Consider the following 25,737-nt stretch of genomic DNA (forward strand, 5'->3'; position numbering starts at 1 on the left):
TACATTTCTACATACAAGCGAACGATACTCGATTAGCCGACGCTCAAAGCAACGATGTGAGATACACACACACACACACACACACACAAACGAGACAGAGGTAAGGCAGACGTTCTCATGTACGCAGATAAAACGGAAACGACTGTATGTGTTAAACTGGAAATCTCGTAACATATAACAATATGTAACATACGATAATAGTAATGATAAAATAATCTTACAGTAGAGATATCACGTAAAACAATCGTTAACTTTTCAAAGTCAGTTTCACAAGCTAGCGGATTAGCGTTTTCGTGTCGCTTCTGTGCATTCGTTGAATTCTCTCACTCTCTCGAACGTACCGGAAACTCGGGAATCAAACCAACGCGATCCGAGTGACACTTTTACTAATCATGAAAATGTGAGTTCTCCGTTTTATAGCGCGTTGCACATCACAAAATGTAAATAAACGGATGATGCGAAGAGAGAGAACGATATGAAAGAAAATAAACATATATATTTATTCTTCTCATAAACGCTTATATAAACGAAAACAATGTGGGACCGCCATTGGTTTTTATATATATATATATATATATATCTATATGTATGTGTGTAACGTATACATATATATGTATATATATATATATATATATATATATATGTGTGTATAACGTAGTCTCGCTTCTTTTCTTTCCTTTCTTTCTTGTCGTTTTCACCGTCGTTTCTCAGAGTTGCGTCTCATCAAAGGATCCTCGTGCGCGCGCAAATCGGAGAAACAAGTGTCCTGTGGGCTGATCCTCCAGCAAAAAGTATCCGCGCAATGTTTCCCACTGTCCATCGAATGACATCGTTAAGTAGTTATGTATATTCCGCATGTGGTTCACACAGGTTAACGTAGCTGCCCTCCCCGCACTCGTTATATACACTGTTAATGGTCCTATCTCTTGCTCTATCTCCTTGCGTCTTATAACTCCCGCTTAATCTCTCTCTCTCTCTCTCTCTCTCTCTCTCTCTCTCTCTCTCGCACAAGTACATTTGCACTACTCTTCGCGAACTCCTATAACTTAGCCATTTGAACCGGTCAATGGCACAGGCTGAGACTGCAGTCTGTTACTTTAAGGCGAGCGGAGCACCTGACTGTTTTGAATAGTTCACCAGCATATCGGATTAAAATAACTCAAAAAAAAAAAAGTAATCTTCCGTTCAGAAGCAAGTCCATCGGTGATTCAATCAGTGATATACGACGTATCGCAAAAACATACTATGTCGTCATAAGTGTAATTTACATAGTCTCGTATACATGTAAAAAAGAACAAATTTAGCATTGTCGTTATGTAATTCGCGCTGTTGCGGAACGTTGTTGTGAAAGGAAAAAAAAAAAATACGCGTGCATGCGTGCATAGGAAGAGTGTAAAACGAATAAAAGAAAAGTCTTGGCCGAAAATGTAGGGAAAGTAACGCTGGTAACTTTCGGAATGCAACCTCGACGTAATCGGCTCGATTAAGCTGAAGGTGAAACTTTGCATTAGGAAAAATGGCCAGTAACTAAAAGTGTGTGCGTAATGTTCGGTGGACCATTTGGTTGCGTTCAGCGGAGAAGGTAGCTTTGCAACTATCGTAGAATTCGTGAATCCGATTGGTGTTTTCGCTCTTTAGATTCAATCAAGATTAAGGAGTACAATCCCACCAGCTTTACGAATTTTACAGCAGTTGCTGTAAAAAAAGCTGTCTTTTCCGCTAAAAGCAGCCGATGTAACACTCGACCCGTGTTCCGCGCGGAATTGCCTTAAAAAGAAAAGGGAAAAAAAAAGAAAACGAAAAAGAAATCGTTTCATGTTTTTCGTCATGTCCTATAATGGATTTCTGTCGGTAGCGATATACGATTGTACGTTTTTTTTTTCAAGTTACTCTCCGATATACGTATCCTATAATGCTTCCTTTGTATAATTAAACATCTCAATTTCCTCGCTTGTCCGAAAGCTGTACTCCCAGCTGGTTTGCTCCTACTTATTGGACAAAATAAAAAATATCAACAGAGCACGATATCCTCCCTTCTCCCCCCTTCTCACACTCTCTCTCTCTTTCTCTCTCCCTCTTCCTTCTTCTACACAATTTTGATATCTCGAAAAAAGAAAAGAAAACGATATATAACAAACTTTTTATCAATCCTAATTCATGAGTAATAATTAATTCGCGTTAATACTAAATAGACAGTACACTCTCATGCTTTCACATATATATATACATATACATATATACACATATATGTATATATGTACATATGTATATACACATATACATATATATATTATATATATGAAACTTATCCGTGATAATTTATTTTATCATTACCTATAAAGGCGATAAGTTTCTGCGTCGTTTCACTCACTCACTCACTCACCTACTTTCTCTCTTTCGTTGAACGAGACCGCTGTTCGAACATTATTCTCGTAAAGAATAACACGTTTCACAATGTGTGTGAGAACAATTATTCCAAATATAGAATATATATTTTTACATTTCTGCTTCGGTAATACGAAACAGTTATCACGAAAACGAGTTCAAACGTAACTAAAGGCTAGTTTAAACGTAAAAGAATGAACACTTAATAATATTTTAATCCGTTTCGTATTTGGAGTAACAATACGCAGACCGTCACGGCCTGAGGTCATAGAATTCATATTTCTTACGTTTAAAAGCCGTGTATTATAGTAGTTTAAAAGCGATGTTACACACGATATCTCTTAGGCTCAATTTTTAGGCATTTACAGGCATAGAGATTTTAAAAAGGTATACTTAAATATCGGTTTCTTTCTCTCCTTCCTTCTTTCCTCCTCCCCCCCCCCTCCCCCTTGTACTTCCCAGCGAGTTTAAAAGATTAACGTGGCGTGTATACTTCGCCTACAGAGAGTCGTTGAGAAACAATGTCGGTCGCGTTTCTTATTTTGTCTCCGTGTGTTGTCCTCTTCCTTTCTTTCTTTTTTTTTTACGCCTGTAAATAACGCCCCGAGAAATGCAAGACCGCGTGTTTGCGAAATTGATGGATCGACGTTCGTAAGACACATCGAGGAGAGAAAAAACGAAGAAGAACTTAGGAACTAGGAACGTATTTCGCGCGTGGAGTCCTATAAAAGTCGAGTTATATTTAATGAGCAAACGATACACATTATATCGATATAATGCACGTGGATATTATCTTTTGTGCAGAACGTCTGCGTTCAAGCGGTGATCTCGTAGAATCGCAGGCGCAGCTCGCAGACGAAATGGAAAAAAAAAACGACCGCGCTGACTGACTGTTCTTCAGATCTCACATCCACACCTGCGCGACACGTGCTCACCGCGGACGCGACATGGGTCCTTTCTTCTACGCGTCGAAAAAAACTCATACCGATAAACTGTTAATTTCCTTTCTTTTTCTCGCGAAATCATGGAATATAACAAAGAAGTAACGGACATATTGTACAGACAGTATATAACATGTATAAGCGAGGCAGTTTAAAAATGATACATACTCTGTGTGTGTGTGTATGTGTCAGTGATTCATAAGTATAATATGAAATTTGTTGATTTTTTTCGGGCTGAACAGATTCTTCCATTAATAAATGAATTACGAAAACGATTCACCAGTTCAAACATGAAGTAAACATGTTCCATCGTGCGGGCTCATACACGCGCCAAGAGAGTCACGGTAGTATTCAATATTCGTTACTTCGTGAAATGCATTGAATTTGGAATAACTTCCATTCCGAGTACAACCCTCCCCTCCCCCTCATCACTCTACGCAACAAGGTATTCGTGTGACGCATAATATTTAGTTACGATCGAACAGCGGTCTCGTTAGCATGATCACGCGAGATAGAAGAATGTCTACACGAATTACACGCATTCACGCCGTATTTTTTTTATGATCACAAGCAGGTATCTTCTTATAATTATTATTACGAATAATTATTAGTTATTTATTAAATAAGCGGGTCTGTGTAAAAATTTAACGCTTTTCGACACACTCGCACAATCCTATCTCTCTCACTTGTCGTCTTGACCAGACTTTGAGGCGGCGGCTCGTTTTCCCAAAACCCAGTTAATGACTTTGTTTTAATCTTTTTCTCCCCCCCCCCTTTTTTATTGTTGCTTTAACTAGACTCGACTGCCACAGCTGGAAGAAGTAGCCACTCTGAGAGAAGTCTCTCCTTGAAAGTTTCAACCACGCTATATCATCATCTCAGTATATTGTACACGTGTTTTCGCAATCGCGCGCATTTACATTCATCATCTCCCCGAACGCACACACACACACACATCCGCACACACGTCTTAACTTGCATTATACACTTGCGTCGAATAAAGTACATCTAGTTTCCGATATCTGTATATTTTGACTTTTGCGGTATTTGCGGCAAAGACTCGGCCGGCTGGTTTGTAATCTTCCTCCCTTTCTCTTTCTGTTTCAGTGTCTCAATGAAGTGTCCCCAGCTCATGGAGTTCGAAGAAACCCAATCCGTAAGTGTGTGTGTGTGTGTTTAGCGTTACCTCTCACAAATTTCACGGTCTCTCACGGTAAAATCATTTCATTTATTAAGCAGGTTTCCCCGACTACAGCCTAAAGATTCACGAGTCTAAAGGCACCGGGAGACACCACTGTCACAGTGCGAGGCTATAACTTCCTTCGATATACCCCCCACCCCCGCTTCACGGTAGTCCTGGTTGTATCGCGAGTTCGTGTCTCCCTCTCTCTCGTAGCTTTTTTTCGTAGCGTTTCTCCGAAGCACTTCTTCGAACTTCTCCATTCATTTTCGTCTGAAACTTCGGTACACTGATGCACGGAGGTCTCGGAGAGAATTATCCTCGAGAATTTTATCACGGATACTTAACGTATATACACGCGTGACTCGAACACTGTAAGTTTCCTCCTTCGTATCTCCAAGAGACAGGATACACAGTCTCTCTCTCTTTCTCACTCTCTCTCGCGCGGGGAAGGAAGGAAAAAAGGAAGGAAGTCTTCTTCTTCCACTATCTTCGATAGTTTTCCGGGGAACGTCGCTAATTGTCAATACTGAAATTTCTATACGATTTACCATCCGTCCAACCTTCGTGAGAAGATTTTGCGCGAGCACAATGTACAATATATGCCGGGTGTACATATTACACTTCGTCCTCCGTCTTCTTCACTGCGCTTTCTCCTTTATTTTTTCCCCCTTTTTGGTGGATTGATTATATATATGTACATCGCTATTATTATCTCTTGAGGCACACTTCTCGCGCCGTTCGGCTTCACTAATTTCGCACTGACTTAGCATACGACTCGAATGAAGCGAAACAGATGGTTCTCCGAGCGAATGGTCACTCTTGAAAAAATCCGCTCGCGCACGCACGCTCGACCAGAGGGAGCGGCAACTGCGTGCGACACAACACGCGTGGAGTTTTGCTTGTGGTTTTCGCGCGCGTTTCAGCGACAGTCGACTCGTCGAACTATCTATTTGTAATGGAAGTAGCTTTGACCAGTACAAAAGGACTCTTATTGCCTGTTATTTCGATCGTGGTGCGCCGACAACATTCACTTCACTGTCCACTGTAGAACTGTATGCGGCCGCTCGAAGTGATCGGTATCTCCCTCATCACCGCGTCCCACGCTGTAGCAACAGAGAGAAAAAACAGAAATAGCGAATTAAGTACTGCAAGAATCGTGCGGATAAATCGCTTGAGCGATCAACACTAATGGTGAATTCGATCGTTCGAACACCGCACCGGGATCGATGCATTAAAAGCCGCGTACAAAGTAGCCAATTACAACGGCACGATATCGCCGAGTCTTGACGATGAAACAATTAATACGTATATTCTGCTAAACCAACGAGATAATATCATTATTAGGAATATTTGATCGTTCAAAATGCGCATCTGCCTTTTTTTATTTGATCAACTGTTTCACACGTGTGCAACAGCCTTCAGCATCGATCCGGGGTAGTGCGGGTGCTGAAATTCACTACTAGACTGCCGCGTCACCTATATATTGGTGACGGTTTTAATATAATCGAAATATGAATAATTTATAGAGGTATAAATAAAAATTTATACGAGTATTTATAGATAGAGAACTATTTGTAGAGACATTATGTGTGAAAATAATAAAATATCATTTCTACAATATATACCTATGTGTAAAAAACGAAATTATCATTACATAATTATTATAAAATGATCAAACTTCTATGTTTATGCATTAATTTATATTATCATTTTTCGTGATACTTTGGAAAACAATCCGTATTTATAATTATGGTTGTTATTATTTGCAGAACTTCCACATTATCATCAGTATTAAGCCTGAATCCCCAAGTTGGCCGGAAAATGAAAGAAAGCCGAGTGTCAAAAGCGCGGTGGTCGGTACTAAGACGACATCCAAGATCGCATCTCACCTAAGCCGACGAACGTCACGATCTTATCGTGGTTGTACGTCTGCACGTTGAGCTCCTCCTCCGGCGCTACGTAGAGCATGGAGAAGTCCTCCTTCGGCTGATGAAACTTCTCCACGATTCCGGGCGGCGGCGGCGGCGGCGGCGGCAGATACGTGGGCGGCGGGAACCTCGTGGGATAGCTCATGTACGCGGGCAACGGCTGCACCATGACCGGATGGACCGGCGGCGGCGGTGGCGGCGTGACGACGTGCGCATTCGACGACGGCTGCTGCTGCATGTGATAATTGGCCGCAAACTTGTCGTATCTCACGGGTTTCTCGAACACAGCGGCCGGCGGCGGGCTCCTCTCCGCGAAGCTGGCCGGCGGTTTGTTGACGAGCGGCGGCGGCGGCACGGCGGCCGTGAACACTGGGCTCGAGGTCTCCTCGTTGTTGGAGTCCTCCGACAGCAGCAGCTGCTCGTTTATCTCGAAGCCGAACGTCAGCTCGGTCGGCAGGCTGTTGTTCTTGGCGATGTCGGACGTGGGCTCGTCCAAGAGTATCACCGCCGGCCTGGGAGCGGAGCTCTTCGTCTGCACCTCCGTCGTCGGCCTCTGCTCCTTGTCGGGCTGCTGCGTCGTGCTCAGCGATGATCTCGTCGTCGTCTTCTTGCTCTCGTCCTGCTGACCGTCCTGCTTCGAGTTCTGGCCGCAGGTAGCCTTGGCCAGCGTCGCGTCGTGCTTCGTCGCGACGGTGTTCTGATACTCCTTCGCGACCCTCGGCTTCGGATCGCTGTCCCGTCGAGCGGTCTTGTTGTTGCCGTCAGCCTCGTCCGTGCTGTGCTGCGACTCCTGCACGGGTTTCGCGGCCGCCTTCGTCGTTCTCGGCGCGTCTGCATTGTCGGGCAGCGCGTTCGTAGGATTCCCGGCGGCCTTGCCCTCGGGAACGTCGGCGTTGTGCGGTTTCTTAGTGACCGCTTCGTCGTGGTAGGGACAAGCGGTCTTCTTCACGTGCTGTTGCTCCTCGTACGGTCCCTGAGCTTGTGGAATTTGATTGCTATGTACATAGGTGCGACGAGAGCGGGGGTTGTTGTTGTTAGCTCTCGCGTGAGCGGCCGAGTCCTTACTGTTGACGGTGCAGCAGTTGATGCTCGTGTCGGCGGCATCGACCGGATTGTAGTTCGTCGCTGTGCTGTTATTCAATCGGGCTGTCGTGGAATTGGCGGTCGCAGGACTCGTCGTCACCGCGACGGTTTCGCCGCCGGGACTCGCCGCCGCCGTGTGAGCGGGTGCCAGGTGCTTCGGCTCCTGCTGCGTCAGGCTCTCGTGCATCTTCTCGATGTCCTGCACGTACTTGAACACCTGGATGTTCTTGTTGATCGCCTCCTCCTGGACCTCGGCGGCCTTCTTACCGTCCGACGAGTTCTTGCCCTTCGTCAGGGTCGGCGAGAGCGGCTTCTCGAATGCGAGGCTCAAGCTCGCCGCCGCGTGATTCGAGTGGCCGGAGTTCTGCTGCCTCACTTTCTTCTCCGAATGTTGTATCTCGTCCAGGCTCGGGTAATAGTCCTGGGGCGCCTTGTCCGGCTCCGACGGAGTCTTGGGCGGCACGCTCGGCCACGACGCTGCGTTCAGCATGCTCGGTACGATCGCAGACATGTTCAGTACTGAGCTGTGCGACATGTTAATGGTGGCCATCCGCGCGATGTCCGCGTAACTCGCCTGCGGTGTGCCGCCCGACGACGTCGCGACTTTCGACAGATTGTGCTTCGTGCTGTTCGACGTGACCGGCAACGAGTGGACTGAATCCAGATCGCTGCTGTCCGACTTGTCGCTGCAAGATGAACAATTACTTGTATCTTTTATCTTCCTACTTTTTTTTTAATTTCCCAGAAAATTTGCAATCTGCACGCAATCGGTAAAAAATGGCGCTGATAAAAAATAAAAATAAAAACCTGCTTTTAATTAATTTTAGACACCCATAAGGTGCTTGGATCATTTTGTCTTATGTAGAAAGACATATAGACTATTTATTGGTAACAAAGCTTCAAAAATTTTAATTTTGTTGGTTGGATCTTTCTCGCTTAACTACCGTTTCAAGTACGGTGTAATTATTTCGAATTATCGTAACCGATCAAACTTCAAATTCGAACCGTTGTTGCAATACACAAGGATTGATATCTAGTTCAATCGTTTCGTACTAGTTACCTCGGAGGCATGCTGCTCGCCGATTTTCTTCGAAGTTCAGGAGAAACCGGTGTTCTATACTCGTTAGAGAATCCCCTGGAATTCTGCAGGTACGAGCCCGATGTGGTGAGATTTTGCGCTCTGCTACCGCTCGAGCTTCTCCTCTGCTTCTTGCTCTTCTTCTTCTTCGTAACCACCAGGAACTCGGTCTCCTGTTCCGGTTCTGGGTTCGTCTTCTTGTTAGAATTACGCCGGTTCGTGTAATCCTCCCCCGTGTCGTTGCAATATATCGATTGACCTTCCTCCGTGCCCCAGGATCGTCTATCGCCTCGACTGTCAACTGTCGCGTCTCCGGTGCTCTTTTGCTTTGCGCGTCGCAAGGCCACGTTTATCGTACCTACGATTGCAAAGATAATGTTAGATAATGTATCAATACGTAGTGCAATACGGTGTGCCAAAAGAAATATATTAAATAATAACGTAAAAAGTCGATATAATGACTGCTTAATTGAATCACTAATAACCGGTTCCACCATCGTGGTTTAAACCTAATCGACGATTAACTCAACGGAACTGACCAATCGTACTGATCAAATCCGTTGAGTTAATCGTCAATTAGACATAAACCATAATGGTGGAACCGGGCGTAAGTATCAAACTCTAAGTACTATCAGCACGTTTTTCACTATTTAATCTGTAATAAGTGAGTGAGTGAGTGAGTGAGTGAGTGAGTGAGTGAGTGTGTATGTGTGTGTGAGAGAGAGAGAATCTGTACTAATAACATGTTGTAAATAGCATATCGATTGCAATTTATTTACCATGTTGACTGGATATGCTACTGGCACCGCTGGAACTAACACTCTTCTCCGTCGTCAAGTCTTCCAGTTTAGTCTTGGAGATTTCCTCCAGAGAATTGGATTTCTGAAGTTTCGAAGGCAGTTGTTCCCTCTTGGAGTCTTTCTCTCTGGTTCTCGGTTTTGTGCCGGAGCTGGTTTTCACCCTAACAGGGTTACCAGTCTTGCCCTTTTTGTTCTTCGAGGTGCCATTTTCGATGAAATTAAGCAGGTCCTCGATATTGTTGTCATGACGATGACCTTCGACGTTCTCAGAATTGTAAACTTTCACGTTGTGCTCCTGAGTGTGTTTCCTCCTGGGCTTCTTTCGCTCGCCGTTGTACGTCTGTAAGGAGTTACCATTCTCGTCCAAGGATTTCTTCTCCCCGGACACTGATGGATCCTTCATTGTGATGTGCTGCGTTGCATACCTGGGGCCTTCTGTGCACAACCCATGTACTTTAGTTTACAATAAGTGATATATCATCTTGGAATATTGAGAAAAAAATTAACACACGTATACATCCTAATATATTTGTAGTTATTACGAAACAATTTCTCAAATATGTACTATAAATCGTACACAAAAAAATATTTACTTATAAATATATAATGGAAATTATATTCGTGTTATGCGCCAAATTTACTAATCCGCAAACTCTTAGTTGGTCTGTAAATTTATCGTCTTTTATAAACTCTTCAAACTTTAACGGCATATTAATTGAAACACGATCTATCGTCTCAAGTGCGATTTCCTCGAAACTACGAGCCTGCGGGATTTGTGACTATGACGTAATATCGACGATACATCAATGTGTAATCTTACCCATCGTTATATTCTGCGCTTGCCAAGATGCTGGCATTACAGAGCACAAACTTGGTACGACCTTACCCTGGCTGCTACTTGAACTATTGGAAGCTATACCGCATTTTACGCTGTTGTGCGGTTGAAACGATAGAGCCCCCGTCACCTCGGTACCATTAACAGATATCTTCGACTTTTCTTGCTTGTGCTCACGAATAGGAAATTCTATGGTGGTGTCCACAGGGGTCTGCGTTATGTCGAAAGTCGCCCGTGTGATATATTGAACAGGTGGCTTATTACGTGGTTCAATAATTTTCATTTCAGTTCCTTCGTCGTTCTCGGTGTCTAATGAGCGAGGTCTTTGAACTCCGCTTGCTGCGGATCCAATATTCCTCTCACTGATAGCACCTACCTGCTGCACATGAAAAATAATACATTCAGGGTATTATATTTTAATCTTGAATCCATTAAAGCTCTTTACATCGCTCTTACATTCGTTTACATAACGTACATTAATTTTAGCCCTTCCCGAAATTTCGTCTGAAAGAAGTACTTTACCTCAACATCGCCCAAATCGATCACCATGTAGTCCGACTTATATTCCGGAGGTGGATTATCGGAATCCAGCATCTCATTGGTTCCGTACTTTCCTTTGCTAATTCTCTTCTCACGTGTCTCCGATTCTGTCTCGCCTGAACTAACGACGTCCCTCTTCAAGTCCTTCTTGTCTTTCTCCTTGTCTTCCTTCTTTGTACTAGTATATGACGGTTTGTCTAGAGACTTGGATTTCTCCTTATTAGTCCAATCGTACACCGGTCGCTCCTCGCAGAACCCCTTCTTTGCAAGCAGATACCAAAATTCCTTATACATATAAGATATATAAAAACCTTGTCGAAATTAAATAAAAACCCTTTTAAAGTTATCAAAATGTTATCCATAACAGAACGAACGTTTAGAATAGTTTAGAGGACGTTTAGAGGTTAGTGGTAAAATTGTAAATACCTTCTTGTCAAATATTAGATCTAAGTTGGCCAAAGAAGCAAGGCTATGCGATGCGTTCACGTTCGACGGTAATGATCCACCCTCTCTCTGCCTAGCGGAGACACTGGGTCCCGTGTATTTTTTGTTCTTCCTTCTACTGCTGCCGTAAGTGTGACACGATCCAGACGTCAAGTAAGCAAAACTACTATCGAACTCTGAAGCGATAGGTTGTGCCAAATTTTGTAATGATCCTCCGTGTGTCAGACGCTCGGATACGGATTCCCGTTTGTGTCTTCTACGATTTGAGCCAGGCAGACAGCGCGAATTGGATATCACCCTACGTCCTTCCTCAGTCTCGTCTGCTTCTGCTTCTTGTAAAAGTTCCTGAAAAGTATACGTATTGTGCATCTAAACTGGAAACATCCAACAGGTATCTATTTCTTATTTCACAAATATAGCTCAAAGAATTCTATAAATAAATTCTATAAATACCTTAAAAAGATTAGATTTCCCTTCTCTGTCTTTTGGACACTTATATGTTATAGCTTCGTCCAGCAAAGCACGTAGTTCACCCTCATTTAATGCAGAAAGAGTGGCTGGTTCTTCCTAAAAGTAAGAACAACTGAAAAAATTGCGCCATTTATGCAATATTGCAGAAATTGCACCATATATTTTTCTCCATAATAAATGTATCTACGTTCCTAACCTCAAAATATCTAAGGTTATATAGTAGAGTTGAGCAAGATACTGATTTTTGTATACACATTTCTGAGCGATCTTCATTAAAACAATTAGTCACAATTTAAAAAAGATTACATTATTCAAGATATTACAATACACCATTGATAAAGTCTAAAATATATATAGAAAATCTATCAAAATATATATATATATGAGACACTCCTTTTGACATAATTTTGTGCACATCATAATGTTATTAAAACTTTATATTAAAATAGAAACTGGTTCACACAACTTGTGAATAAATGTGCAGGTATAGATAGAGATCCGTAGAGTGAATTTAAGGTTTCCTTTATTGGATCTGTTTAAAGCTTATAGCAACCATGTCATAAAATGTACAATGTAGAAATAGAGAAATGGCAGATACGCGCCTGGCACATCTACAGTTCTGCAAATGTTGCTCCAAGTAAACATCGGATGCAAATTAATTCGATCAATCCTTACTCTCAACCAATCTTATACATAATAAATAGATAACGCACTTCTGACCCGCACGAGGATAACCGTATTAAACAAATTGTACGCACAATTGAATTTGTACGGTGACAGAATGTCAAGAAAAGATACAACAGGTTAATAGGCGAGAATCGTCAACCAAACGTCACTGTTGTTTCATCATTCATCCATATCATCGCGTTTTGCAGCTTCCGTTTGGATATTTCCGAGTAGAACACACGTGTCCGGAAAAACACCTAGGGGCCAAATACGGGGCCGAGATATTCGTCACCATGACTTACATCTGACAGTCCTGACATCAGTAGGTGACGAGATAAATTTGGAGGTTAAGAGATAAATATCAGTCCGTGCGGCATCAAATTAACCGACAAAAAGGCAGGCTGAACGTATCCACAGACACCAAAATATGCTCGACTCGAAAATGTTTCAACCGGAAGGGAAGGTACGGGCGAAGCAACGTTGAACGCTGTATCACACACTATCAGGTACGATTGGTAACGCAAGACGTGAGAAAGGACACACACACACATATACACGATCTTCTTATCCGAGTCTGCTTCGAAACGCGAATTGTGCTTGCGCGAGAAACTTGAGTGTCAAAGAGATAGATAAATACGTTGGCGGATTGAGAAGGAAAAGAGCGAGATAGGGTGGACACATAGGGCGGGGAGAGGCGGTGGTGAGCGAGCGAGCAAGCGAACGAGAGAGAGAGAGAGAGAAAGACACACACACAAAGAGGTTAGAGGAGAGGCCTGGGGATAACAAGGATACACACGATCTCGTAACGAGTTCACGCGATATCACCGAAAATCGTCAACAAGTCTACAATTCTTCCCGAGGAAGGACCGTCCGGCTGGACGAGAGAGGAACGAGAATAAGGCATTCGACAAATGACGAGAGAGGGCAAAAGAGGGGACGGGGGATTCACGTAGTGAATCGACGTTAAGGACGACGTTGTACAAAGAGTTCGATGCCATCCGTGAGAGAGATCGATAGCGTTCTCGCGATTAGCTAATTAAGACACGAAGCAAGACAGGGGCAAAGGGGAGAAACAGAGAGAGCGAGAGAGATAGATAAATAGATATCAGGGTTGACTTACGAGAGGCGGAGGAAAAAATTCGCTAGCCAGTGCTGGCACGGAATTTATATTTTTAGAGGATCGGAGGCCGGGTCGCTCTCTCAGCGGCGGCACACACTCTCTCTTCCTCTTCTTCGCACTACCGTTTCTTCATCGTACGGGCCGTAACACGTACGGCCGTCGTTACTGTCTTTCTCACGAATGCACCAACGCGCGGATCAACAACGCGTATCGCGGAATATGTCGAAACGCAACAACGTCCAGCGGAGGCCGCGATATCGTTCGGTCGTCGTCGACGAGCGCAACGGAGAAATGTCAGCGATGCGGCAAGTGTGTCCCGATTTTTGAAAGTTAATGCGACAAGCGGACGCTTAACACTGTCACTAGCATGGCTGCCACTATTGCACTGAAATCACAGAGCAAGCCCAGAACGTGCGAAGTCGGCAGAGCAAGTGGCGCCCTCTGACACGTTGTTCCCAACAGTATGTTCCCTTCTTTTCTCTCTCTCTCTCTCTTTCTCTCTCCTCTATTCTACCCTCTCTCTCTACCTTACACGCTTTCTCATTCTCTTTCTTTGCCAACCCCTCTCTACCGCTCTGTCTCCCTCTAGCTCTCTTTCATCGCAATATTCGGTGGTCCGCAAAACGTTCCAACGAGAATGGAATAAATACAAAGAACAAGTATATTTCAATTTCTGGGTCAGGGGTCAAAAATCAATGTGATTACGGCGAGGTTAGTTTCCGACGGCGGGCGGACGGTGCGAAAATACACCTACGGTCTCTATCTTTCTCTCTCTCCCTCCTTCTCTCTCGTGCGTTTTCATCTTCGCGAGCGCGCGGGCGAGTCGTGCGCGAGTCGGATAATTTTTACTTGTCCATGGCGAAATTGAAATCTGATTTGTCATGCACGAGATGGAACGACGTTCGTTCATGTTTACGACAACTATACGGGCGCGTATTCATACCTCGTGTTTGGGAAATCGCGACTCAATGTTATCTAGGACTGAGAATCGATGTGTATCCGACACTAAATACGGGGTTCGATACCAACATACGTGAGGAGCTCCTTCACCGAACTCGTGAAGATGCGACAAAAAATGTGTTTTTCATCAAGACGGTTTCTTCTCGTTTAACGATCGTCTATGTATCTTTATCCGAGTTGTGTTACCCTATATGTGTGTTCGCTTAAATTCGAGAAACCAATTTCGCGAGAATCTGCCGATTTTTGTGAAGTAAACGAAATTCTCGAAAATCCCAGAAATCTTCCAGGAGTTTTTTTTTTCTTTTCAGGAGTGACACCTCATTACGACACACCAAACACTCGGGAAACGCGATCGTCGGTTACCGAGTACATAGTTCTGGGATCCTGGAACGTTTTCTTCCTTCTTTGCGAACGAATCTAACGCTGTTGTAACTGCACAACTCAACGTTCAACGTTGTTTTGCCAATTTACACACGACATCGGTATCTTCCGTGCACGCTTCCGGTTTAAACACTTCCGGATCAAACGCGTCGTGTCCACACGCAGCGTTATTAAACCTTCCTACACGGAGAGAAATTAGCATTCTATTTTTAAGAAAAGCGATTACTCATAGTTACTTTTCTTCTTTTAAGTAACGGATATCTTCAACGACAAACATTTTCTTGATAACAGCCTTAAAATATAAATATACTCATAATACAAATTTTAGAAAAGCTTATCAAGAAGATAGTCAAGAGAAGAATTTCTTCTCTCTTCAAGAATAAGTTTTATCGAAGAAAAGTTAAATTTGGTTAATTTTAATAAGCACATAAACCGAAGATTTATTTTAATTTAATATTCTTGATTGAAGTATTAAACTTACCAGGATTCAGAATATATTTTAAATAATTTGGTGCTTACGATGAACTCAACATATTGCTATCAACTTGCTGATCTATATAACTTATAAAATACTTGAAACAAGAACATTTAATTGAATGCAGTAGAGGAGAAGGTAATGTTATACCTTGTAGGTATTATGGCTCCTCCTCTTAATATCTCCGCTACCAGCTAACGAATTCTAGTCATCATTAATGATAAGTAATGGAATTTTATATTTAGTAGCCTGTCGTTACATATACTGGAAAAAAGATGTGGCAACAATTACTAAACATATAATGAAATAGTCTCAACTAAATAATTTAGTTACACTAAACGAGACATTTAGTTAGACGTACCATGTAACTAAAATATATTGTTTTTTATCGAAAAAAGTGCCTCTAAAAATGGCTTAGGAACCATTTAGATTGGCTGAGAAAACATATTTAAGGCATTTTTATCTATAAAAGAGAGTTCACAGTACGGGTCTATATGATTTGATTACTGTAATCAAATCATCTATTTCACACTATGAAACTATTTCACAAAATGTTTCGTAGTTATTATCAAATCCCTTCTTCAATGTAGTAGCACTAATATGTCGATATACAATAACCGGTATTTATTATAATGTATTATTATTTTTAAACATTGCGAAATGTTTTCAAAGTACATTTCAGCATTTAATTATACATACTTCCTCGTTCTTTTTAAACTTGAGCAATCACAAAAAAAAATATATATATATATATATATATATATATATATACATTTGAATATTTTGTTCATTATTATTACAGGAATATATGTATATTTGAATATTTTGTTCATTATTTAATATTTCATTCGGCTGTAAATATTTCGAGTTATACAAAGTTAAACGGTAGCATAACATTTTGTTCATGTAACCCCTGAGAGTACTGATAATAAATAGGACCTCTCTTTCGAGGTTTTCATATCAAAGTAGTTATTTGATAATTCGATACTAATCTAGCTACTTCGCTGCTGCACTTCCGTCTGCACTGCTGTCCTTCTGACAGATTGTATCTTCTGACAAATAAGTCAATATCTACGTTAAAAATTGACAGTTACATTTATTGTTACATTCATTGTTATTCCTTCTAAAAGTTTATTTATTTTGTATACCTATATAATTTTGTAATAAAATACTCTGTTATTTTAAACAAAACCAATTTTTTAACTTTATTTTAGTTGGGAGGACATTATTAACATCCCTGTTTCTTTTCAACACATTATGCAGTGTCGCCATGTTTTTATAAATAACGTTCTAAGTAATAAATAGATCATAATTTTGGGCCTAGAATCGATTGAACAACACTTTGACGAATGTAATTATTCAGTTCTCAATTGAAAATATTGATTGTCGACAAAGTTATTGTACAAAATGTAAATGGGAGGCCATAATATTACTTTTCCTCTATATATTTTTCCACGTGCAACCTCGTTTTAGCACTCTCAAGTCGAACCTATATTCATCATACATTCGTGCTTCATGATTGTCGATTGACGAAGGACGTAAGATATTATTTTTTATTGATTACTTAAAATAATAATACAAGTATATATCCACGATGCGTTTAACCCGGAAATACCTGTGTGCACGCGTGCCCGTGTCCATTCCTGTCATATTCATTGGTCGAAAGTGGGAATTTCTTCGCCGATATACACAATCTCGTTATCTTTTGGACATCGGTATATAGATTAATTTATTATCGTGTATGTAAAACGCCACTCATTTCTTTTAATCTTACGTTTGGATCGTTTGCACGCGTGCGCGAAACATTCACGGCTGTCAACTTGTCAAATGCAATCTCTGAGTCATGACGCGCGAAAATCTAAGCACAGAGTGCGCCCGATACGGAAATGCAATTGCAAAATGGGAATACAAATTGGAAGGTATTAATGACGTCGAATGTACTTGAGCAGATACATAGGATGACTTGATAAATATCCGTCGTTCAAGTTAATGTCAAAGGTGCAGGAACAGATGCGTACGTACGCGTTTCGAATATGTTAACCTTATGTTAGAAAAAAGTAATATAAACGAAATAAATTATGAGACTACTCATAATTCATATCGTTTATTTTACTTTTTGAACAAAAAATTATGTAGAATTTTTTCATGTAAAAGCAAGTTTTATTTTCATGTAAAATTATATATTCTTGTTTATATATACGAGAATATGAATCTTGAATTGATACTAATTTTTTTCTGTGTGGTAAGATTGAATTTCTTGCATATTTCTTTGGCATAAATTTTCGCTTTCGAAACATTTACGGTTTAAGCAGACGGAAAACCAATATTGTACGAAACACACAGCTCAAAGCCTACGATTTTCTACGTCATAAAAGTCGTCATAAAATGCTATAACAAAGGTGATAGTAAAGTTTGCTATTTCGAGACGAAAACTCGATACATTTTCTTAAAATTTTTTTGTACTTTAAGACACTGAAAATGTGTTTTTGTCTGAAGGATAGGTAGATGCACAGGTACAAGTTGATGTTTCCACAGAACTTTCGTGTTTTGGGCCCCATTCACGTGCTTTTTTTATTAAAGGAAAGAACGTCTGACATTTTTACGATACTTCGCATGAATGCCGAGAGAAAGAGAGAGATGTTAGAAAAAAGAAAACAAAGAAATAGAAAGTTGTCCGGTAGGCGCAAAAAATTGGAAACAAAGACATATGTTATGCACTTTTAGAAAAAGATATTATTTCCTTTTACTCTTAACATCCATCCAGTCATAATAGCCAGCTAACTACGTATCCATTTCAACTTTACTGTTTATGCAAGCTATTATTAGAAAGTCAGCAGAGGACCCTGAAAGTCAGGAAACACTAAGAAACCCTTTTCTATCTGTAACGTGAAACATTTCATAATAAGTATTAGATACCTGCCGTATTGACATAACATGAAACTTTTGGAAATACACATTGACATAAGAGCTAAGGCAAAACACACGGAGTCCAAACTGCCGTACGAAAGCTACGTGAGAGCACAAATTTCTTCTTATCCATTTCTATCTATCCTCCAAACGAAAATTCATTTTTAGAAACTTCAAAATTTTCCTAAAGTGCAAAAAAATTCTAAGAGAAGCATCGACCTTTTAAGATTTGCAGAAAAAAACCTTCGTTTCTCGATCAAGTTTTCACGTCTAACAGTTCTTTTCTAAATAATTATCAAAGATGCTGAAAAAGAGCTTTACCGAAGACACTGTTCACGATACTTCGCTATACTGTCGATATCAGAACATTAAGAAAAGCACAACGAGATACGATTTTGTCAATCAGAGCATAAAAACAGTTAGAGCGATTGAAATTTCATTTCTTCTCATTTTATGTCAAAATTAGGAATGCAAGTGGGAGACGTCAAGAAAGTCGAACATTGAATTACAAGTTATAGTGTTAGATTTATCATTGTCTACTAGACGAAGAATCTCTCAGGATTCTAGAAAAAGTATAGCTTATTCATTACAATCCTTTTTTTTAACATCTGCCATTGGATGACGCGAATCACGTCATTATCTGGTTTTAAAACCTCAGAGAAAACTCAGTTTTTCCCGCAGATTTTTTTGGTTTCTCATCTTCTTTATGGAAAAAAGCAAATTCGATAGATTTTACCTGGACACAAGTGAATTTTTCTTTTACTCTCGGGACAGAAACCAAAGAAATCCGCGGAAAAAGTAGAGGAGAAAAAGCGGATCTCTTCCGAAATTGCAAAGCTATAATTTGAATAAGAAAAATTCACCGAAGCACGAGTTGAGTCGTACGTCGTACGTGGATCGAGTTGTTCAAATCGAAAGTAGGGAATCGGGAAATCGCGACGTAATTCTCAATCGCAAGTTCGATCTTCGGCGCCGCGTGTGGGAAAAACACGCCCTCGCGCTAATTTCCACCGACGGAAATAAACGCGCGGCGACAACTATGTATTTTTTTTTTCGTTCCTTCGCCGTGGACGTGACCGTAAGGCGTCGAGGATCCGGACTCGTCGAAATATTATAACGGTTTCGATCGTGAAGGAAGATGCCTCGTCGTCGCGAATAGGACGAGTCGCTCGCTCGCGCGAGCGATCGGTCGCGCCGTATACGGAGTTCCGAGCTAAATCGCCGACGAGCGCTGTGTAATATCGTACGCGCATCGCGGCGACGATATTAGGCCGTGCGTAAGTTACGTCTGTCAATCGCGCATTCTTCTCGAAACACGTCCCTGGGATTCCCTCCTACTAATAAAGACGGTGCCCCGACGGTGCGACGACGCCGAGACTAGAGATGCAAGTCGGTGAATCGCTCGCGCTCACCTTCCTCCGACGCGAGGTAATAGAGAGGTAACACGCTCCGCGAGTATCGCGCGTGATAACGAGTGTTGTGTAATAATAATAATAAAGATAATAATAATAATAATATAGGCTCGCAGAAATATTATCTTGAACCTACGCCCGAAGGGAATCAAGCAGCGAGCGATTATTTCGCTCTTCGATTGAACAGGTGACGGGATTTTGTACCGTGGATACTGCCCGATAATGAAGTGGTCCGACTGTTATTCGCACCGGAGAGAAATAATAAAGCAGGAAATGCAGCGGAGAAACGCGACTCTACGAAGACGCGTAGGGGGAATCGGAGGTGAAATGTAACAAGAACGTCGAAAGAACGAGAGAGACTACGAGAGAGAGATAATGAGAACGAGAGAACGAGATAACCGTAAGAGGACAACGAATCGGAAGAAACGGATATGACTAAAGGGTAAAACGGATGAATGACGCGGCATGAAGAAGCATTCCTGCGAATGTCGTTAGTTTTCTAAATAAAGCACAAGAAGCACGAACAAAAACTTGCGCTCCTGGATCGCGGCGTTTATCGAGAGAGAGAGAGAGAGAGAGAGACCGTGTGAATAAAAGTCTCACGCTTGTGTGTGTCCCTCTATTCTAATATCTCATTGTAATTCGACCTTAATTTAACCGCCTCGACCGTCCTATTGATTTCCTCTAAATTCGGCATAACAGAGCCCGAAAGCTCCGGCGATCCTTCTTCGTCCTTCTTCTTCTTATTATTGAACAACGGCAGCTGTAAATCAAGGCGGCAGCAGCAGATCGGCTGGCGCCGATCGGCGCGATCCACGCGTTTGTTCGCGATCGCGTTACCTAATTGCTCGAAAGAAATCGCACGAACCGATCGAACGTCCAAAGGGGGTATCGGGAACGTTTGTGCGATACACGTCCTCGCTCTATCGAGGGCCAGCACGGCCATTTCAGGAGCGTAACGAAGCGTGTCCTCAAATAGTAAGAAAGACTCGTGTGTGTGAGAGTTCCTAGAGGAAAAATAATCACCGAGTCGCCCCGCGACGTATTCAGAGGCCGACGGGAAGCGTGAAAATTTCGAATTGCAGCTCACGTTGAGATGTACGAGGAAGATAAGCGTCATATGCATATCAACATCTGCATTGTTCTTTCTAATCAACCGGATTATATATATCGTATTATTAATATGTATATATAAGGTGTTCAGGAAGTTTTGACTGAGCGACCGTATGTAGGTAAAACGGATTAAATTGAGCTGAGGCTCAAAAAGGTTCTCTATTATTTTACAAATGCAAAATTTCGAGTTATTGCTTATTGAAAATGGTTTTATATCGGCTTCTTTAATTAATAACTAAAAAATTAGCACATTTGCAAAGCGGTAAAGAACGGTTTTTGTTCAGAATGATCTAATCTACAAATATATGACAGCTGTTGCGTCTGGCGACAGGTTCAAGGTTCAAAATTCAAGGTTCTGTATATTGATGTCTGTTAGGTACAACAGCTGTCTGACGTCGATTAGGCCATTCTGAGTAAGAAAGTTCTTTACTATTTTGCAAATAATAAATTTTTGCAAAATTTTGCAAATTTTTGAGTTACCAATTAAAGAAGCCTCTATGCGTGGCCATCTCCAATAATTAACAACTCGAAATTTTGCGTGGTTGTTTGCAAAGTGGTGAAGGACTTTTTCGTTCACCTCAATCCCTTCTACGCTCTCACGAAATTTTTGTCCCTAAGACACTCCGTATATATGTGTGCGTATATATTTCTTTCTCTGAAGTAGAATACGAGCGAAAAAACCACCTTAGAAAGATAATAATGATAAACAATTTATCAACATGTACCGTCACGCGATGATGCGAAGAGACGAGTCGTTTTCAGAAAGAAGATAACGCAGAGGCTCCACACGGTCGTCGGAGCCGGGCGAAATCAATCAAGCACCTGACTCTGGTTTAATTAAAACTCGCATATCGATTAAATTCGACGACTTTTTACACTCGAACGAGCAAGCCCATGGGCGGAACCGTTAAAATGAGATAACGAGTCGCCGTCCAGCGTGTCGTTGCTTAATTTGCTAGCGATTCGCGCTGAACTTGGCGACTGTGTCTCACGGTATACCGGTTTTTCACACAGAGTCCCGACACAATTTTCATAATTTCCAATGCACAATGTGTGTATGTGTGTGTGTATTTGTTCGCGCGTGTACGTGTATGACGACCCTGTTTTCTCGTCTCATAAATTATCCGCGGCGACTTTGATCTAAGCAGAAGATCATCGCCTCTCGTCGACGCGGCTCTCTTCACACTTCGACGACTCGTCCCGACTCACGCGATTGTCAGCTCACCTGTTTACTGTCAACGGCGCTGCTTGTCGGCGGCGAGCTTTGGTTGGTCGGATCGGCGCCAGCGGCAGAATTAGCCGGGGCGATCTCGATGTTCGAACTTTGTTCCGCGACAACGACGGCGGCGGCAGGAGCGGCGACAGAGGTTGCGTCGTTGTTGTTGTTGATATTGTTATTGTTGTTGCTGCTGCCGGTCGTCGTGGTGACGCTGACGTTGTTCTCCACGTCGACAACGACATCGGCAGCGGCGGTACGATTGTTCTCGGCTATTTTGTCAGGAGCTACCGGTTCCTGGCGATGTTCCGGCCCTGGGGCCATCTTGATTGAAATTGACAGCGCGGTGTCCGCCGTGCTCATGGCTCCCTCCTCGTCATCTCTCTTGCTCTCTCTCTCTCTCTCTCCTTTTCTCTCTCGCGTTCTTTCTTTCTCTCTCTCTTTCTTTTCTCGATCCCTCAAGGACCACCGTGCCCCGAGAGCACTATTCGCGGATTTGTCGGCGACCCGTGCCGCATTGACGACCCCGCTACGCTGCGCTGGCGACTCACAGACGAGCGGCGTCTCACATCACCGATATGCCTCGATGACAAATGTATCGAGTTAACGGACGACGTCGACCGGTTGCACCGATGCCGAGGCGGGGCGCTAGTCCGTATAATCCCGATTTAATTCTGTCTCCTTTTCCCGCTCTTCGGTTACAAGTGGGATTGTGACTTAGAAAAGGACAATGCCGCCGGTGGTTGATCTAGGTATCGATCACAGGAGAGAGAGAGAGGAAAGAGCGGTCGCTAATCTAGAATCGGTTAACCCAGGGAAGGACGACAAGTCCTTCAAGTTGCTAATCTAGGAAAGATCAGGCTAGAGCCGCAGTCTGTGCGCGCTGATATCTAGGCGTTGACCTAGAAAATAAAAATAAAAGAATACCATACGCGAATCACCGATGTTGGGATCTGTCGCTCCGGAAGAAGGTTCGGTTGCGAGCTGGTGTACGAAATTCGTTAGTAATTTGGAAAAGTCAAGCGCTGATCGCGCAGGTGTTAACTTTAGAAAAGGGGCAGCGAGTCGCGGACGCTAGGAGCTGACTTAACCTAGACAAGGACGAGTCACCTAATCCGGGAATAGCCGGTCCGATAGAAGAGCACGGGCGAAAACCCGCAAGGTCCGGGATGATGATTCTGTGCGCGCGATTGTATCGGTGCAACGCGGTTCTCACGGCGGATCCTCCGCGACGAGAACGACGAAATGGCCCCGAAAATGGTCGTTCACCGTTGACGGTCAGCCTCACTCACTTCGCGCGAGGTTCCTCGCGAATTCGGGAGATCCTCCCGTTACTCCTCCAGCTGCCACGGGCGACCACGGTCGATGCTCGACCAACGCCGTCTCGTCGGTGATGACGCTTCGCGGCCCTCGACGACAGGGGCTCGCTCGCTCGCCAAGATTTGAGGTTAGCTTCTCGAACGGGCTGTCAACTCGCGCACACAGCTGTCTCTCGCGGAGTCATCGATCGCGTTCGCGACGACGCAACGTTCGTCGGCGTTGTGTCCGTGTGTCACTCGCGGAGAGCACAGCGCGCACGAGAAGTCACGAAGGAAGGAAAGAAGGATTCTCGGAGTGACGCGGAATGTCCCTTCGACGATCGCGTCCGTTCGGAACTCGAGAGAGAAAGAGACAACTTACGTAAACGCAACGGTCACATGTCAAATTCGAACGAGCGACGCATTGCGAGAGAGCGGGTGGATCCAGCCGTGTGTGTGTATGACCGAGTGGGCAGACAGTGTGTACGTGCGTCTCTCCTCTCTCTCCCTCTCCTCGCGCGTTCAATGTCGAGTGTGCTCGCAACTCTCTATCTCTCTCTGGAGTATGGATTTCTTTTTTTTTCTTATTTCCTCGGTATCAGCCGACGAGGATTATCGAATCGCGCTGTTGGAAGCGGTGGAGGAGCGAGTGGCTCCAAGAGTGTCACTGTTCCGCCTATCGGCGTTCCCTCTTGAAAGTAGAAAGCCCGGCTGTGTGGCACCATGGCTGGAGCACGACGTATGTATGTACGTATGTACGACGCGTTAGGTGCGCGCGCGATCGGGCGCGTGCGTGAGCGCACGCTAGAACACGAACGCCCCGGGGAGGCAGCCACTTCTCTCTCTCTCTCTCTCTCTCTGTCTCTCTCTTTCACTCACTCTTTCTTTTTCCCTCCATGCGGGAGGAATCGCGCACGAAACAGCAGAAGAAGAAGCGAGGCGTCTCTTCTTCTCTCTCTCTTTCACCCTTTCCCTCGGCGATCAGCGCGACACGAAAAACCGTCCAATTTTGGCGTTCCACGGCGCGCGCGAAGACTACGTTGACAATCGCCGCTGCCGCCGCGCTGGGCACACGTCGATTCAAAATGGCCGCCGCGCAGGAGCCGCGACAACGAACGCACGCGTGCGTTCCTCCTCCTTCGGCCGAATATGACGCGGACCCACGAGGAAAAGTCCATCCGCGAAGGAATCTCTCTTTTTCTTTCTCCCTAACTCTCTCCCACTCGCGGATATATCACGCACACACTGCTACTCGTGCACAGCCGAACCCACATATACACCTCACGCGCGCGTTGTTCGCGCGTGGACTCCCCCTCTCCCCTCGCGTGCACCCGCGTGCAACGCGGAGGACGCGTCGCCTACTTGCTCTTCCGAGCGCGCGTGCCGACGAAGCTGACGAACGGGCTCATCGTCGCCGCCGGCGCCTCGCGCGATTCCTGACACGAGTCCGACGGTTCACGCCGATGCCGTCGGCATGGCAGATGCCAGTAGACACGTATGCGCGTTCGACACAATGTCGCAGGCGGCACCACACCTCCGACGCGGGGACACTCACTCACGCGGCGAAGCTCAGGAAGTCGCGAGACGAGAGAGAGAGAGAGCGAGCGAAAGAGTCGAATTGAAGTCACTTGCCGAGAGCGCGTGTGTATACTCGTCGATTGGTTGTCGTCCGAGCGTGCCGAGATCGTCGGCGGGTTATCGATCGCGTAACGTCGCCTTCTTCATGGAGCGACTGTGGCTTCCTCGACGAATGAGACGACAAAACTCGCGCCTCGCTAGCGAAAGAGGGGAACAGAGCGAGGAGCTGGACGGCCGCGCGACGACGCGGTGACCACCGTCCGAACCGCCACCCGCTTCCCGAAAAATGTGCGATTCCGCCTCGGATATATCGCACTGGCACGGTGACGATGATGTACGTTACAACGCACTGACGCGAGCGGCGAATGAACGACGACGAGACGGCAGCCGATCGACGGCGACGAGCCACTCGCGAGCCAAGACTCGCGACGATCCGCTCGCGAGCGCGGACCCAGTAGCTCCGGAAGAAGCCGTGGCGGACGCTGCTGTACGCGGACGCTTTCCCGTTGCGACACAATAAGCGGTCGGCTTTTGCGCAGAGGAACGGCGCGGACCAGCCGCTCTCTGCTTGGTCTCCGAAAATGTCGTCTGGCGTGCAGGCGCGTACCTCCCTCGAGCGGGCGCCCGCCGATGCGAGGAGAGAGGGGGAAGGGGGCGGTATTCATAGTCGGGTCTTGTATTTAAGACTGGCTTATGCTCATCTTCGACTGCATTGTGCTAATTCGATACACGTACTAAATGAGAACTTTCCGTTAGATTATCCCCGATGAAAATATTTTGTTGAAAGTATTGTGAAATTGATGAAAAGTGAAATGAAAGTTATCGACAAATTACTGATGTATGTAAAAATGAATAATTTTCCGTACAATATGCTATGTAATATTGTGAGGTATAAGGAAAGTTAGAGTATACTGTCGACAAAA

The 25,737-nt window shown here is 43.9% G+C and overlaps 1 protein-coding gene across 3 annotated transcripts; it reads right to left on the reverse strand.

Annotated features, from left to right (window-relative positions):
* Positions 1-620: 620 nt before the first annotated feature.
* On the reverse strand, positions 621-25,725 carry LOC106749322. Of its 3 annotated transcripts, XM_014628661.1 has the most exons (10): positions 23,049-25,725; positions 21,948-22,840; positions 11,671-11,784; positions 11,200-11,562; positions 10,756-11,034; positions 10,219-10,612; positions 9,378-9,833; positions 8,581-8,956; positions 6,399-8,206; positions 621-5,612 (listed from the first exon to the last, which is right to left on the reverse strand). In XM_014628661.1, the coding sequence occupies exons 2-10, from the start codon at positions 22,299-22,301 to the stop codon at positions 5,542-5,544; spliced, it is 4,215 nt and encodes a 1,404-aa protein (XP_014484147.1). In that variant the 5' UTR covers positions 22,302-22,840; positions 23,049-25,725; the 3' UTR covers positions 621-5,541. The 3 variants fall into 3 exon arrangements, with proteins under 3 accessions (XP_014484147.1, XP_014484160.1, XP_014484156.1); XM_014628674.1 differs by having other exon boundaries at positions 9,378-9,830; positions 10,219-10,609; positions 21,948-25,725; XM_014628670.1 differs by having other exon boundaries at positions 10,219-10,609; positions 21,948-25,725.
* Positions 25,726-25,737: the final 12 nt, after the last annotated feature.

This window comes from Dinoponera quadriceps, unplaced genomic scaffold (genome assembly GCF_001313825.1).
Source record: "Dinoponera quadriceps isolate SergipeBrazil2010 unplaced genomic scaffold, ASM131382v1 scaffold37, whole genome shotgun sequence".
In the NCBI taxonomy this organism is placed as follows: Eukaryota; Metazoa; Arthropoda; class Insecta; order Hymenoptera; family Formicidae; genus Dinoponera; species Dinoponera quadriceps.